The 16,680-nt window shown below is 39.2% G+C and overlaps 1 protein-coding gene across 50 annotated transcripts in view; it reads right to left on the bottom strand.

Moving 5' to 3' along the window:
• Positions 1 to 12,447, bottom strand: part of MPDZ (multiple PDZ domain crumbs cell polarity complex component) — a 102,051-nt gene extending 89,604 nt beyond the window's left edge. For 48 of the 50 annotated variants that reach the window (XM_086869985.1, XM_086869986.1, XM_086869990.1 and 45 more), the window contains exons 1-3: positions 12,325 to 12,447; positions 4,546 to 4,616; positions 3,796 to 3,962 (exon numbers count right to left, since the gene is read on the bottom strand). In XM_086869985.1, coding sequence (XP_086726111.1) covers positions 3,796 to 3,962; positions 4,546 to 4,561 — 183 coding nt within the window. In that variant the 5' untranslated portion in view covers positions 4,562 to 4,616; positions 12,325 to 12,447. Of the gene's footprint in view, positions 1 to 3,795; positions 3,979 to 4,545; positions 4,617 to 12,324 lie in introns of those variants that run through there. The other 2 variants (XM_086870037.1, XM_086870038.1) reach the window with 1 other exon arrangement.
• Positions 12,448 to 16,680: the final 4,233 nt, after the last annotated feature.

Genomic DNA, 16,680 nt, shown 5'->3' with positions numbered 1-16,680 from the left:
TTCCTTAATTGGCTTTCTACTTATGGCAACAATATCTCCAATGTAGACATAACTTGTATATGATAAAAAGAAAAATTAATAAATGCCACTTAGTATGACAAAATTTATGTTTTAGTCACACAGATAGACACTAAATACAATCAAATTTTAAGTGCTTACATGCAGTAGCTCAAAACACTTCTTTTAACAAAAAAACAACACTTAAAACAATGTCCTCAACATTAGACAAAAAGAAATGTTCAGTATTTCTGCACTCCAGCCACTGAGCATCAGCCCTGGACACGCCAAGAAGCACAAGACTGATTGTAGGATTCCTGAGTAGCAAAAAGGCCTGCTGCAACAGCAATCACACTGGAAGTGAGGAAGCACAAGCCAAAGAACATGCAACAACAGCAGGGAAAGGCCCTGAGCTCCCAGGAACAGGAACTGGCACCAGCACCACTCTGCTGGCTGCACCTTTATGACTCCATCCTCAGAGCAGATGAAGATCATCCCAAATTAGCATTTCTTGTGATCACTTCACTTAAAAGAGCAAATATTATTGTTGCCAAAAGGGATTCAAAAACATGAACTAAACATCTCTAGTTGTGCAAAATACAGAGTTAACACTGTTGATAAGCAATATGAAAAGACAGTTTCTACTTCTTCCCTAAATCTTCTCTTGCACTGACACCCAGCTACTACCCACCACTACATTGTAAAGGAAAAGCTATGGTCAAACTCACAAGTGAAAATAAAACAAGAAAACCAAAAAACAGAACAGAAAAAACCCAAACAAGCAAACAACTAAACAAACCAAACAAAAACAACCCCACCAAAAAAACCTCAAACAAAAAAACAAACCACCAAACAAAAAAAGACCTCAAAACTGAGAAATGCAGCCCTCCCATCTGAGCCCACCACCAGATACTTTGTTCTGGCAGGACTCTGAGTGGAAAGGAGGCAGGAGGAGGTGGGGAGGAGGAGGTGAACAACTGAGTGACAAAAGGAATAGAAGGGAAGCAGGACAGGAATGTTAGCATGGTCTGACAATATTTTCTTTAAAATATTCCATAAAGAAACAAAAATACTATTTAAATATTTAAAACATCACAATCTCTGTTTTTCTTCTCTGTCTCTGCATTATCTTCAAACAACAAGACTGCTCCTCAGCATGGAAAAACAAGCATTAACTGAAGAACAAGGACAGAAAGACAGGAAAAAAACTGGTTCCTTCAGTGCTCCCCAGCTCAAAAGACTTGTGAAGTCAGAACAGTAATTCACAAAAAAACAGCTCTTTGTTGTGCCTAGACTTTTCCTCTTTGGTTAACTTCAATATGACAGTTTTGCAGTACAAACAAATCCTGCTTGCTCATTTAAGAAAAAAAAATACCCACAACTTTAAAGCCCACCAATAAGAACCAAGGCATTGGATTTGCTGACTTTAGCACCATGCCTCAAGATAAAGCAACATACCACTCAGTCCACATACTGCACAAACAGAGGGCAGGACTTTCACTATCACCTCTATGCCCTCCAGACACAGTGCCTCAAGCCAGGAATACGTCCTTACCTTTAAACTGATTGATGACCCTAGAGGCCCACGATGAAGTCTCACTGGCTGACTTGCTTCTGGTGGGACACTTGCAACAAATCTGTTTGACTTGTAAAGTAATCTGCCATTCTGGCTTCTCTTCTCCCACCCCCTCTTTCAAATTACACTGTCCTAAAAGATGACCTCCCCGAGAATTTTGCAGTAGTCTTGCAGCGCTTTAAGAACTCATAGAAAACATAGGAGCAGTTAAACAGATTGTCACACTTCACCTTGAAAAGAATCAAATCCTTATTCAACTGTTACTGCAATTCATCATTAACCATAAAAAAAATGTAACCGTCTTAGTCTCCAGTGGGTAGAGGCTGCAACATCTTGTCATTGCAGAACTCAGCACCATTTGTCATCCTGTCTTGAACATGGCTCTGACTACAACTGTTAGGACACAACTTGCCTCCTTAGTCTGGCACAGCTTGGCCAAAAACCCTGGTCACTACTCACATGCCTTGCAGTTTTCATCAACCTATAGCTTAAGAGCTTCAAGAGCACAGCACCCTAACAGTCATAAAAAGGGTGTCCCTGAATGGTGTCCTCAAAAGTGAACTTTAGAAAACAGAAGTATTTTTAACATAATTGCCTATGTCATGCTTTTATTCTTTGTCCTGTTTCAGTATGCTTTGTAAATATTTAAATAGCATAAAATAAAAACAAATAACCTCATGTTATATTGCAGGGAAGAAATTCTACAGAAAAACCACAGGATTAAGAACTGACACAAATCCAAGAATGCTGGAAACATATATTTACATGCGTAAGTCTTCATATAAGCACACATAAAAAAATGGGAATTCACATTCAAATAGCTCCCCTGTCAGCTAGACAGGGTACCTACTAAGCAACATGTACAGATCACTAAAATTACTTCACAGATAAATCTGCAGAGTCAGGACAAAAAGTGAAGTTACTGCTTGTTTTTCAAAAAATATATGCCTTAAATTACCCATCCTATTATCTTCTGGTTCATTCTCTAATTTAGACAAGTGTATTTAAAAATATATCCATCCTTTAACTTCACAGTTAATGTCCAGAAGTGAAAATTTAATTTGCCACTTTACCAAAGTTTTATTAATGTTTCATGCATACTTTTATTTCTCACTACAGGGTGAGAAAGGATCCCAGGGTCTTCACCACATAATTCATACAATTTCTGGATGTCACTGATAAATCCTCATTTTCAAATAGCAGCGCAAACAAACCCTCAGGACAGGTTTTTTTTTTTTCCCCTGAGATTTTTTTAAATTACTCCAATGTCATCAAGTCTCTAAATACTAAACAGACTAAATCTGAAAAACATTGTGATGAATACAGCATAGACAGCATCCTAACTTATTTCTTGTCTGTGCAAAACCACAAGAATCAATAAAGGGCCACAAGGCATTCTTCTGCCACACAGCTGAAGTACTGTGAGGATTGTGAGGAATCCTCCTTACCACAGTCTGGTCAGAGACCAGATGGGGCTCCACACTGACCATAAGGTTCATGTACAGAGTCTGCTGGCTCCCATTTCAGCAATTCTGCATACCAGACAGAGCTGGCCATCTTGCAGGAGTCAACAGGAAGAATGATTTGTAAAGCCAGATACATAGTTTAGTCCTAATTCAGTTACTGAACTGAATTTCTGTATTTTTCAAATTTTTATTCTGCTGACAAGAAAATTATAGCAACAAATAAAGTCAATATAGCCAAGTTGCTGACCCTTTTCTCAAGCTTATTGAAAATATGTGGAAAATGAATACTTAATACCCTGAGCAAGCAAAAAGGAGGCAGGAGCTCTGGCTTCACTTTGATCTTTTATTCCTAGTACGAAATAGTTCTTCATATCTTTGTGAAGTCAACCATTCCACAGCTTCCCTCTACATCCTCATTTTAGCAGGGTAAGACACAAAAGAGCAATAAAAGGCTCCTAGGAAAAAGGTCCTAGACCTTATAGAAAACAACCTTCTTCTGAAGGGCAGAGAAAAAAAGCTTTATGTTAACCCCCACCCATACCACCATTTCCATACCCTGCACATTTTAAACAACGAACATATACACAAAAATCACTTACACAAAAAACAGCCTCAAAAAGTTAATGGGATATGTCCCCGAACACTTGGATCAGATGTTCAGTTTAAGCTATTTCACTATTCAACAAGCAGAAACACACAACCTTTTGGATTACCTTAGCAAGTTTCCCCTTGCACTTACAAGACTGCTTTTCCTACCTGATCTCTCAGTTGTTGAACAGAAGTCTGAAGGCTCAGAATTTGGTTAAAGAGAGGACTCTGGAGCACTGATTTTAATAGGCTCAGTTTCTCCTCATTTGCAATATCACCTCGATCCCGAAGTTTTGCCTGTAAGCGCTCCATTGCCTGGAGGGCCCGATGTGTATCTGTAGCAATAATCATTCCTAGTCAGTAGCAGAACAGAAACAGCCACACAAGGTAACACGTTTAAATATAAGCCTTTTTATTGTCCAAACTACAGAGAACTTGAATGGCTCCGTTTTGAACAAAAAGAAAGAGCCTGTCTAATGAAGCAGGAACTCAGAGGCAAAGCATAAATCAGAAGCCAATGAAAATTGTATTTTTCTCCATCAAGAAGTGGGTTACAAAAATGAAAGAGCCTTCATTGAAATTCAGTTGCGTGAACTATGGCTACAGTCCACTGTAAATAAATAGTGGCATAAACAGTCATAATAGAAAACATTTGTCTTTTCCATGCAAAAATTTTTAATTCAAGAAAAATTAAAACAAAGAAATCAAGACAAGAAGGCTAAAATTTAAATACATTAAACATATAATTGTACAACTTTTGTTTTCAAATACAAAAACCCAAACACAAAATGCATTTCTAAGCACAGTAGATTATGTTTTTTCAAAACCTCTCTCAGTGATATACACCCATATCCCATATCTATCACACACACTCAATTTGGCCACAAAAAGACTGTGATACAAATGAAAAAAAATTACCAATTGTTTCCAACATCTTTTCTGCTTCTCAGCTTCAATTTCAACACTGGAAAGAGACAGTAAATATTTTCCTGAAAAGTAACAGAAAGAAAAAGAGGTCACATTTATAGAAATACTAAGCTCTTAAGGGAAAGAAAGAAGCTTGACTTTTGAAAGCAATAAATAGCAAAATAACAATCCACAAAAAAAACTATCTCCACAGATAATTAAAATAACCTCAGATGACCATATTCTGACTCCCTTTGGTGCTCACAACCTTTCTGAAAATTGCTTTAGGAATATACTTTGTAATATATTTGTATTTCCATATCAAAGCAGCTGTCTGAATAGTGTTGCACAACATGTCCTTCACTGCTTTAATCAGACACTATGAATCATAGCTGCCAATGATATTTTACACTGTTTCATTGCTTTCCTTTTCAGTGATTCACAAAAGACATTCCCTGCGGGATCAGTTTTCAAGCTCTGTGTTGACAATTTCAGGTGCATGAGCCACAGAACATTTTTTACAGTCACCTTTGAAAGAAAAGTCGTATAAACCACAAGGCTACAGGCTTGCAGGACTTTCACACTAGAGCCTCTACTATTGATACCTATTGGAACTGAGTTTTCATCAGTGTGGGTTTCCAGGAAGGAAATCCTAGACTGGGAGAAAAAAATTCTGAAACTGCTTTGCTTATTGTTTTTTGCTGCTTTGGGGTTTTTTGAGGCTTTTTAAAAAGGTACCCTTGCAATTGCTCAAAAATTTGCAGTGACAGAACATGTTTGATGATAACTGAAGAGAACTGAGGAGCTCAGATATCATTGAAGGTATATGAACTGATCATAAGAATATGATCTTATCTTTCATAATGATGCTTTTGTTTTCTTTGTAGTAGGAAAATACTCCAGTACAGCATCCCCAATTGAATCTATAGAATTTTAAAATATGCAGAGCAGTGATCTCTAAACACTCAAGTGATTTTTTTCTTGAGACTTCAGATAAAAAGAGGAAAAGGAATGATGTTGACAGATCACTGGATAAGACAGCCTAACAGGATCATTAGTTATAGAACCTGATCATTCTGTCCAGCCTATACTATTTGCAGTTTGTGCAGAAAAAGCACACCAAATGGGACTAAAATGGTCTCAAGTTCCACCTTATGGAACTTCCCTAGTCCCATAAAAATATGACTTCCCTAGTTTCAATGCACCTGGAGCTTCCTATCAGTTTTATTCACAGAATCACAGAATGGTTTATGTTGGAAGAGAGCTTAAAGATCATCTAGTTCCAGCCCTACTGCCATGGGCAGAGAACTTTCTACTAGACCTGGTTACTCAGAGCCCAGTCCAGCACACTGAAAGAATGGGGAGTCCACAACCTCTCTGAAGATTGCATCTGAATTTGACAATTGATAGAGAATCACTGCTAACCCTTTTTAGGACAATGTACAATATTCAGACCCCTTAAACCTGACTTTGTCAAAGTAATGTTCCTCCATGATACAAATTATGCCTTTAAATAAAAATAAGCATTCATATTTTTTTTTCCTTATTTGGTAAGGAAAGTCCCAGCATGAGAAATCACCATATCTCAGAAACAACCCAAATATCTTGTATTTCTACCCTGTCACTCCACAAAACAGGACAAAATTAAGTTTATTTTACATAGGAAGGGCTGAATGAGATTATTTAAGCATTATGAAGGAAGCTGATTTCCACAAACCTTAATCACCCATACCTTTCCTTTCTAGATTAAAACTACTATTACTATACTATTACTACTATTAAAACTAAACACTTCTATTCAGAGCTCCTACTTAAAAACATAGGTATTTATGTCATGCTCGTAGATGTTTTCCTCAGTGGCAAAGGCAATGAAAGCAGTTCTTTCCTCCTCAATACTTATTCTTGGAGTTGTGTAGTGGATGGAACCAGCAAACTGTGCAAAAACTTAGAAATTGAGCCTTTTTCAGTCATTTCATTTATCACAGCACTACACACACAAGCACATAACCCCGTATGTTCAACAGATGAAACTACTCAGGAAAAATAGAGGCTTACTGTTCTGCTTTAGCTCTGCAACAACCTCAACAAGAGATGCAACTGAAAAATGTCTATCTTTTGGAATAGCTGGATATTGCTTTATCTTATGACTCAGTTTAACTAAAATCTCATTCTTCTTGTGCTGTGAAAGGCAAATGAAAGGAAATTTTACAAGTGACAGCACCCAAGGTCATCAATGCGTTCATGCAATCCTGAAGGTATGAACTCTAATAAATTACTGCAGGAGATTCTAAAAGCAGACACAAGTCCTAAACATATCTATAGGTTGAGATTATGCCACTTAATTTGCAATGAAAAGAAGTCCTTAGCTCTGCTAACACACTCATTACTACTTTCTATTTACCTCATGCTTTAGAGAGAGGAGTGAATACCACTCTAGCGCCATGCTAGCATCAACAAATCCATTCTGAACTCTCAGTTTATTCTCCTTATCTGGGTTTATAGTAGCAAGAAATCCCTCCCCAGCTGGCCATCTTAACACTTTTGTTGACTGCAGCAATAAGCATGAGCAAGGCCAAAACTGTCGTCAGAATATTTTCCCGCAGACACCCCCTGTGAGGTAGACACAACGCACTGAGGCACACCAGTGTTTGCCTCTACATGTTGCAGGCCAAGATGACCCCTGTTCGCTCTGCCTGCACTCTGGAACAGCAAAAAGCCGCGTGACTGCTCCTGCTGTGCCACATCCATGCTAACAAGTGGGATCTGTCAGCACCAGCTTAGTGGCATATTAACATAGTGGAAGTACCGGAGAAGCAACCACACATCTGTCCAAAATGCACTAGAGACATATCATAAACACCACCACCCACTACAGAACACACTGGCCTTTAAATCAGCTTGCTTCTAGGTATTTAAGAAATAATGTGCCAGTGAGAAGTAGAGTGGCATGCATGATTACTTGTTGAAAGGCCGAATTCTGCTATAGTGTTTATTTTTATAATGGCATCATAGATTTCTAGAGGGGGGGAAAAAACTTCTGTGGGAAGTTTAGTTCTGATTTTCTCATTTTGCAATCTCCTGGCAGTCTGTGTCACAGGACTCTGAAGCCAAAAACCAGCTCTTCTATATATGATACAACAATCTTCACACCTCAAAGAGCTTACTAGCTTAGCTCAAAGCAGATTTAACTATTTTTGTATTTCAGTGCTGAAGTTCATTAATCTCTTCACAGTAATAAGAACATAGACTGTATGACTTAAGACTTTATTGGCAAATTGAAGAAATACTGTTAAGCAAAGAGCAAGTTAAATCTATTTTCAAGTTCTAAAGACACAGCTCCAAGTTGTGATTTGAACAAAAAAAAAAACCAAACAGCCAAACAAACCAAAAAGGAAAAAAAAGGAAAAAAACCCAAACCTCACCATCCTCTCTTTTTCTTTCTGTTTTAAAACACTAGAACAGAAAACACAGGGAATTTTAGACAGATATATGGTGACAAACATGCAGTATTCACTCTAAGAACAAACCAAAGTTCAAGATGATCCCTTTCAAGCTTTCACTTCCAAAATTTGATTCTTCTGATGCTAACGAACAAACATCTGTTACATACGCATTCTGCTACTCTAATGCTATCCTTCTTTGATAACACTGATTGCCAGAAAACAGCTGGCATGTTGCAACTCTCATTTCTTCTGTCCACTTCTGAAACACTAAAATACACAGGTGGCAGAATTTTTTTAACATCCCAAATTTATGTGATCACTTTCCACTACAATTGCAGAAGGCATTTAGCTAAACAGACAAAAGATTAATGAAAACAGAAAGATGACCCATTAGCATTGATCATTCCTTCACACCCAATCACTTAGTTTCTACAAGAAAACCTACTCTGTTTCACTGATGGATACTCCATCTACTATCTTACAAAGCCATTTTAGATAATACCTTGGAAACCAGTGCTCATAGCATGGATTAGGAAACATGCAATGCCAAAGATAGAAAACATAGTAATAGGCTTTGCCTCATAGCTCCTGCATTACTTGAAGCGCTCTGAGGACACAGAGTGATCTCTAGGCCCAAACTTTGGCTTTGAGTTGCATGAGATTAAAATTAAATATATTTCAATTAAGCAGCAAGGTAACCACAACATGCATTTTACAGCTGCTCAAAAGAATATTTTGAAACTTCTAATGTAACACTGGCCTGGATTTCTCTAGGCTAGAGATATCCTTTAGTACATAATTTTCATCCCATGTCATCTTCTTCCCCAGTTTTCTGGCTGTCATTCAAATACAGGCATATAGTATTAGCACCGTGTGGTGCAGGAACAGAAACCAAACCATGCAGGAAGTGGGAGATACTCATTATTGCTAAACTTTCTGCTTTGCCTGCAGATTCTAACAGCTCTTCCATTTTTCCCTGTTACCTCCCAAAAGCTGGCTACTAACTGCAGGAGGAGAACTAAGGTGGATCCCAGACTCCTAGAAGTCTTGTCAAAATTAAGGCAGTGGAAACTATTCACAGTAAATTGAAATATCTCATGCTTTTCTAAGTGTATTTTCCTAGCTACTTTTCCACTGTCACAAATGCAATTTTGCTGCTGCATACAGCACTTTCTTAAGCACATAAAGGATGTGAAAATAAACAGCAATGACCATCAGGGAGAAGAGAACAAACAAAAAGAAAAATTAATGTGTACTGTTCCACAAGGAACAAAGTAGATTCCCACTGACTACCTGGAATGTAACAAGTAAGCAAGAGATGCCTGACATCTACATTTAAAAGCTATGCTAATGAAAATTGTTTTGAAACATTCAAAGCAGAAATAAAAAAGCAGTGTTGCACATCCTACATTAAGACTCTAAGCACTTGGAAAAAACATTACTAGCCTCTTGAAATCTAACAAAATGCAGAATGCATCAAAAATACTTAGAGAGGTAGTGGTTCTGTATGTTGAAGAAAAATTCTGTGATAGAACTGACAGCACCATGTACTTTGAATCAATTATGAAAACAGAATTTTGAGCTTTCAACTACTTTTAACCTCCTGTACACATCACACTAATGTATCAAGGCAACTTAAAATGCTTTTCCATGGACTGGAAATCTGTTCACTGTATGTAATTAACAGTGTTCTGTAACACTGTAAGTAGCCCTATGTCAGCATAAGATATCATATCCGTGTTAACTGACATGCTAATAATTACAACTGGAAAATGAGTCTAAGCCATCATAATGATTTCACCTACTGATAAATTGTGTGTGACATAGTGTATTCCAAATTGATTTATAAAGAGCATTCTAAAAACAGCAATATATAAAACCTGATGAAGCAAAGACTTTACAGCAGTTGCACCTCAATGTACACTGGATTCTTCACAGAGGTGACAACAGCATACATAAATGAATAAATACAAAGCCTCTCCAAACAGCTGCCAGTAAGCATCAACAAAGAGTCATCATTTTCCCTACAAACCGAAAAAAAAAAATTCTCTTTGTGTATTGTGACAACAAGTGACATATACTGAAAATCCTAACGCTCTATAACAAGACCATTGGGGTCTCAGATGTAAGACCAGGGTCAGAAAAGCCTACATAAGTAATACGTTATTGTTGCCCAGGCAAAAATAGCACATTTTTGTATTGACTTGTCTGGAATACCAGCAGTGAGACAAAACTGTCCTTATCAATGATAATGTAGTATCCTGCCAGCATGGCATTGTATTGGCCAAAACTGCTTCACCAGGATGCTCAAATATAAAGCAAATTAGAAAATTTACTGAACACGTGTCACAAATTTTTATTTTATATTTTTTTTTATGTGAGACATGGAGAGGAGATTTAAAAGGTCTTTAAAACTGTTCTTAATGTACTGAATAAAGTCCTACTTGTTAAAACAAAACCATCTACAGCTATCTGCGTGACTGAGAAGATAGCAGGCATTCCCCTCTGAAAAATTCACAGACCAGAGCCCCACCAGAGCCAGGTGGAATAAAAAGATCCATTAGTATGTAAGTAGTGCAGTTCTCTTTTCCTAGTGCTGATAGTGATCCAATTTTCCTAGCGCGCTTTTGCGAGAAGAGGGGGAGAATGTATCCAGTTCCTAGAGAAAAGCTTCTTCAAAGCACTAAGGGAACCATTCGAAACACCAGATCTAATCAGTTATGTTACATGCATGTTACTGTTAACAAGCTAGGAGAGATAAAAATAGGCAACTACAAACTGCTAACAATTAAAAAAAAAAATAAATTGATGGTCTCTGTCTAAAAAATGCTGCTTGCTAAAGTGGGTATATCTTTATGTCTTTTCCACTTGCATTCTTTTCTTTTAGTGTTACAATTACTCCAATTTCCACAGAATCCTCAAATAATACTCCCAAAAACTATTTGACCACTTTCCCCTTTTCCAGTTTAGATTCTTCCCTACCAAGGAGTTGCTGCTTGTGGAACGCAGTAGTGATATGGAAACCACAGAGCATCACACAACAGAACTTCCGCAGCTGCAAAACTCGGACACTTCCACTTGATTTCAGTAAATCTCTACTCTCCTATGGCGACAGACTCCTGACACCCTTTCTGGCACCAAAACCAGTAAGGACGTTTCCCACACAATAGTTTATAGTAAAAAAAAAACAAAAACAAAAAACAAAAAACTGTATTTATACTCATAATATATATATATATAAATAAATATATATAATATATAATATTTATATATATAAGACACAAAAATATAGCTGGACGACGCAGTGTTTATAAAAGCAAAATACAAGGAAAAGGAAAAAAAAAAAAACAAACAAAAAACCACAACGTTTTTCAGCCAAATGGCAAATCAAATTTGTTAAATGCTGTACACGGAGTTCAAAAGGTCGGCTTTGTGAGATTTTCTTTCTTCCTAAAGCTCTTTCCAGTAACATAGGGAGGTGCTGGCAGCCAGGGGGGACACGAGAAATGAACTATCCTTTTTCTTCGCGCACCCAGACTCATCAAAGAGCACAACTGCGGGTGGCCCCTCGCCCTCCGCTTGCCCCCAGCCAAACCCGTTACGTTTAAACGCGCACCGGGGAGCTGCTGCAGCGCTACAGCGGGGTCGGACCTGCGGGGAGCGTCGACACCAGCACGGCAACAGGTACCGGTCCCGAGGAGCCGCGGCCGCCGCCCCGCCTGGAGCCCGAGGACACCGCCAGTGTCGCCAGGGCCTCCTGTCTGGCTCTGACTCCGAGCGAGAGCCAACGCTGCCGCCCACAAGTGCCGGCGAGGGCCGCGGCCGCCAGCGAGGTCTACGGCAGCGGCGGCAGAGGAGATGTCCTCCCGTCACGAAACGCCAGCAGGGGGTAAAAAAGGAATGCGTGAACGGGCAGCAGGGCTCCCTGCAGATGTCAGGGGAGGTTCGGCTTTTGTTTACGCGGGGACGACGCCCCGCCAGGCCGCCCGAGCCTGTGGACCGCCCGCCCGCCCGCCGCAGGCCGGAGCCCCGGCCCGGCCCCACAGTCGCTCCCGCCGTCCGCGGTCGGCCGGGGGGAGGAAGGGAGGATGTGCCGGGACACAGCAACAGGCTCAGCCCGCAGCTCCACGGCCTCTCTCCCCTCCAGCCCCCCCGCCCCCGCCGGGAAAACCCTTCGGATAAAATGAACAGTAATAAATAAAACTTCGAGAGTCAAATGCGTTTTAAAAGGTCGCTCAAACTCCAGCGATGTGGCGGACCCTCCCCGCCCTTCCCGGCCCGCACCCCCGCAGGACGACTCGGGCGGGCTCGCCCCGCTCCCCGCCGCCCGGCCCAGCACCCTGCTTACCCCAGCGGCTCGGCGGGCCCCGCCGCCCGGCCCCGCTCTCCGCCCTTCCCGCCCCCGAGTAGCGGCGCCGAGCGAGCCGCGCCGCGGGGGCAGCGCGCTCGGGCACGCCCCGGCGGCCTGAAAACTAATCCTGCACCCCCCGCCCGCGGGTCTCACCGCGGTGGGCTGGGCCGCCGCCCGCAGCGGCGGTAGGCGGGGGTATCCAGGGGATAGCGGGGCACGCTGCTGGTGCCCGGCCCCGTCCCTGCCGGCTGTGTTGTCGCGGCCCTTCCCGCGAAGTTTGTCTCCCCGCGGCTGCCGGAGCACACGCCTTGCCGGGATGACAGCGGGGAGCCGAGCTGCTCCGGTTTACCTCCCCGCTTCGTCCGTGAAGTGAAGGCGGCGGCAGGCTGGCCCCTGCCTCTCTTCCAGTGGTGCGGTGCCGCCTGCGGCCGGGCCTGGCCCCGCTTGCTGGTAGCCCAGCCACCCGCCGTACCCCTCCAGGTGCAACAAGATGAGCCTGGTCTGGAAGAGAGGAAAATGGCAAATGTTTGGAAATGTTTAAAAAAAAAATTAAAAAAAAATATATAAAAATTAAAATGCCAAGATCAACAAACAACACATGTTGAAGTTAGACAAAATCGTTTATCAGATCGTAGAGTTAATGAAAAGATGGCTTTTCCCTCGATGCAGCAGCTGGTTAGTGTGTTAACTAAAAGTAGGGAAGACGCTGTGTGTTTCATACATACATGTCTAAGAATAAAGCACATAATGCAGAAACGTTTGCAGTGGCCACAAAATACCTGAAAACATAAGTTCTACTAAAGGTGGAATTCTTTTGCTATTTGCTAAAACTCTGCTTCTCCTAGCAAATGTTATCAGGGTCACAGTTTCCTCTTTTCTTTTACATAAGATAATTTTTTGGTGTGTATGCTCTCAGGCAGCTCAACTGAGTAAACCCCCTGCAGATGGACCCCAGCTGCTCCACTAGGCGTGTTGGCTGTGGCTCTGCAGAGGCTCTGTGAGCTTTGTATCTGCTTGCCTTCGGGCTTGGTTTGGTTCCTTTTACAAACAGATCTTAACCTTAAGTGTCATCGTAAGTTCTGATAGTTTTTTTGGGGGGTGGGACAGGATGTTTGTTTGGTTGCTGGGCATCTTTGGGTGTTTGGCGCTTTTTTTTTTTCTGGCACACAAAAATTTTAAAGAAATGTAATGTTCTGAATCTAGAATGGAATGCTGCCCTATCTATTTCCAAGAGTATCAATAAACGCAATCCCAGTACAAACACTCTCTTTAGCAGAACACTTAATGTGTAAACTTTAGGAAGCACAGGTCTTTGTAGGTTGCATGGTTTGTTTTTTTTTAAAAAAAAAATATTTGGAAAATTAAATTCTGAAAAAAAGTTGAATCACTAAACAATATTTTTCTTGCTTGCTTTTATTACAAATGGTGGACTGAAAAACTCCAAATTATTAGCTGTCTTTTCCTTTGCTGAATACTAAAATATGTATGTAATTACACCTTTTTAAGTGAAAGAACTTAAATTTTAAGTTCTTCCATTTTTTAACTAAGAAAAGTAATTTTCAAGATTTTATTCACAGGTTCCATTGTTCAGTCTGGCCTCATAAGCATATTACTTTTTTAATCAAACACAGATGCTCTACTGTAGCTGGGACATTGAATGCTCTGTAACCATTCCACCAACTTTGTGTGTTACATGAGCCTTAATTAAATACAGAATAAAATTTTAAAAATAAGTTAGTTTGTTTCCATGTATCTTTGTTCAATGAACAAGCCACAGTTGATTAGATAAGAACAGAATGAGACTTGTTATTTTTTCCTGTTGCTCAGGTTTTAACTATGGCATATGACTGAAATAAAATGCAGTGATTCTATTAAGTATATTTGAACAAAAAAAATGGTCAAAATTAGGTGCAACAATACTCCTGATGTACAACAGTGTCTGTCACTTGTGTAATAGTTCTTCCCAGTGCAATTTGTCTTTGTGTGGGATATACCTTTCAGGAAGTTTTTTTAACATACAGACTGCTAGTCTAGAGTAGAAATACATTTTAAAGTCTATTCAGATTTTGTCAAATCCTTGGAGTATATATAAAGTAGATGATAGTTATTGAAGTTCAGAACATTGTGCTACCTTAGGCCATGCCTGTATTAAAAATATTTGCGTGAGTATAATTATGCCAACATAGCTGTACACAAAAACTGATCCCTCTCAATAAATATACAACTGTACATACAGCAAACATAAAACTGTAATGGGAATTTGCATCACAGTAATCTAATGAGCTCTTGAGCACAATAGCTGATGACACTGATGATGAAGAGCCATACAGGCACAGTTCTAGCGAATAGCAAAACAAATTGTTAGGATTCAGAGTACACAATTTGTCTTGTAGATATGTTTGGTACTAGCTTTAGAAAATTAAGTCAAAAGACATCAGCAATTTGTATTTACTTATTTCTTCCTTTTGTTATAAAATAGGACCTCTCCAGCCCCTCCCTAGAAAAAGAGGGTCACAACATATCAATGATTTCCTTACTGTGGGTTACATCATGTACAGTAACACACAGTGTTTTAAGTTACATTGTGGCTTTGTTAGTGTACGGAGTTGGTGGATTGGTATTAAATATATTGTACTGGATTATACAATACTGTTGTATAATCTTGAGAGATCCTTAAAATGTGAGAAAAGAGAATCTACTTTGTATTTCAAGGCTAGATGTTTTAACAAATTACAGAGAGTTGATTTGTCTCCACATATTAATTCAAGTGTCTCCACATATTAATTCAAGTGATTGTAAATAAAAATTGCAAGCAGTTTTTCGTATCATAAGCTTTCCTTAAATAACTACTATGACTACAAAACCCATAAAAAGTATTCTGCCATAAAAGACTTAAGGAGCAGATGAAGGGGATCTGAAGAAAGCCTCATTTTAAGTTCTCCAGTATTAACATTCTGATATATTACATTTCTCAGGTCAATTTACAATATATTCGTGGTCAATGTATCAATATTGGATGAGATGTCTGCCTTGCTGATTTAGTTAAATAAATAAAATATTAATATTAATGATCTAATGCTTAGATTTATTGGAAAATATGAAGGAAAAATAAACTGAGGAAAAAAAGTCTTTACAGGAATAACACAGGCACCAGAAACAAGTGTCCATTAAATCATTCATCAGGCTGCTGTTGGGGATGCAGCCTTTTAAAATAGTAATGGGAACAGAATCTAGTCAGTGAAATGAGAGTCTGATTCTGCTCTATCTGACCCATAAGTACTGACTTCCCTGTGAGAAGATGTTGTGTACAAAACACATTTGATTACATTTATGACACAGGTTTATTTATCCCCTAACAAAACAAAATATGTTCATAACAGTAATTGTTTAGTTTCATCACTGTGGGTATCATATTTGGTATGGGCAATGTTATTGCATGCTCCACTGCAGAACGGGTAGAATATATATTTTAGGGACCTAGAAATATCCTGTGAGAAAAGACGCAGGACTATTTATAAATTTTATATTTATGTTTGAAGTATTTAATCCCTGAACTTAGAATAAAACATGAAAAGAGACCAATAAACACTTTTCATAAGTACTACCTTGATTAAAAGGTGGATATATTTTATATATTCAATATATATTATATATATAAAATGGTAATAATTTTCTATAGATCAAATTTTATTCCTGGCTGTGTAAAGCAAGAGTTATGCAAATTCATTGCATTAAGTGGAATTAAACTGTAGAAAACCAATCTGAGATCAAAGGTAACTATGATCCTAATTGCTATAGCTGCTAATCTAAATACATTAAGTATGGGGTTATACATTTTGTCCTTATCCAAATAAGGATGGATCACCATCTTTTTTCATGGAGCTCTTGAGAGTGGAATAAGTTATACTAGCTTAAGCATACAGTATTAAATATAACACTCCTCCTTCATTTCAGCATAAAAATTACGCTTCAAAAGTCAGATGGTATAGCTACACAGTTACTTCTGTTACTGGAAGTAACATCATGTATGTTGTCATACAGAGTTAAAATTGGGAACTTTCTCTTAACTTGGAAATGTTGCCTTAAGTTTTAGTTTTCATATGTTCCAGATTCTGTGCTGCCTAGGTGTGTAGTTCTGAGTTTCATATGAAGTGTTAGTGAGCTCTCTACACAGGGTAGGTAGACAAAACAATTCGTTTTCCAGCTTGATAAGGACAATCGTTACAAGTTTCAGGCCTAAAAGCATAAACAACGGTGGGCTGCAGAGAGAAAACAAGAAGGATGTGACTTTGTAATCTGAAGCTGGAATTGGACACTTAGCCCAAATACACAGACGGAGCAAAACTTATGAAG

Source organism: Cyanistes caeruleus, chromosome Z (genome assembly GCF_971803275.1).
Source record: "Cyanistes caeruleus chromosome Z, bCyaCae1.hap1.1, whole genome shotgun sequence".
NCBI lineage: Eukaryota > Metazoa > Chordata > Aves > Passeriformes > Paridae > Cyanistes > Cyanistes caeruleus.
Note: the sequence above shows the minus strand (reverse complement) of the source record. Positions and strands in the feature narration are given on the sequence as shown.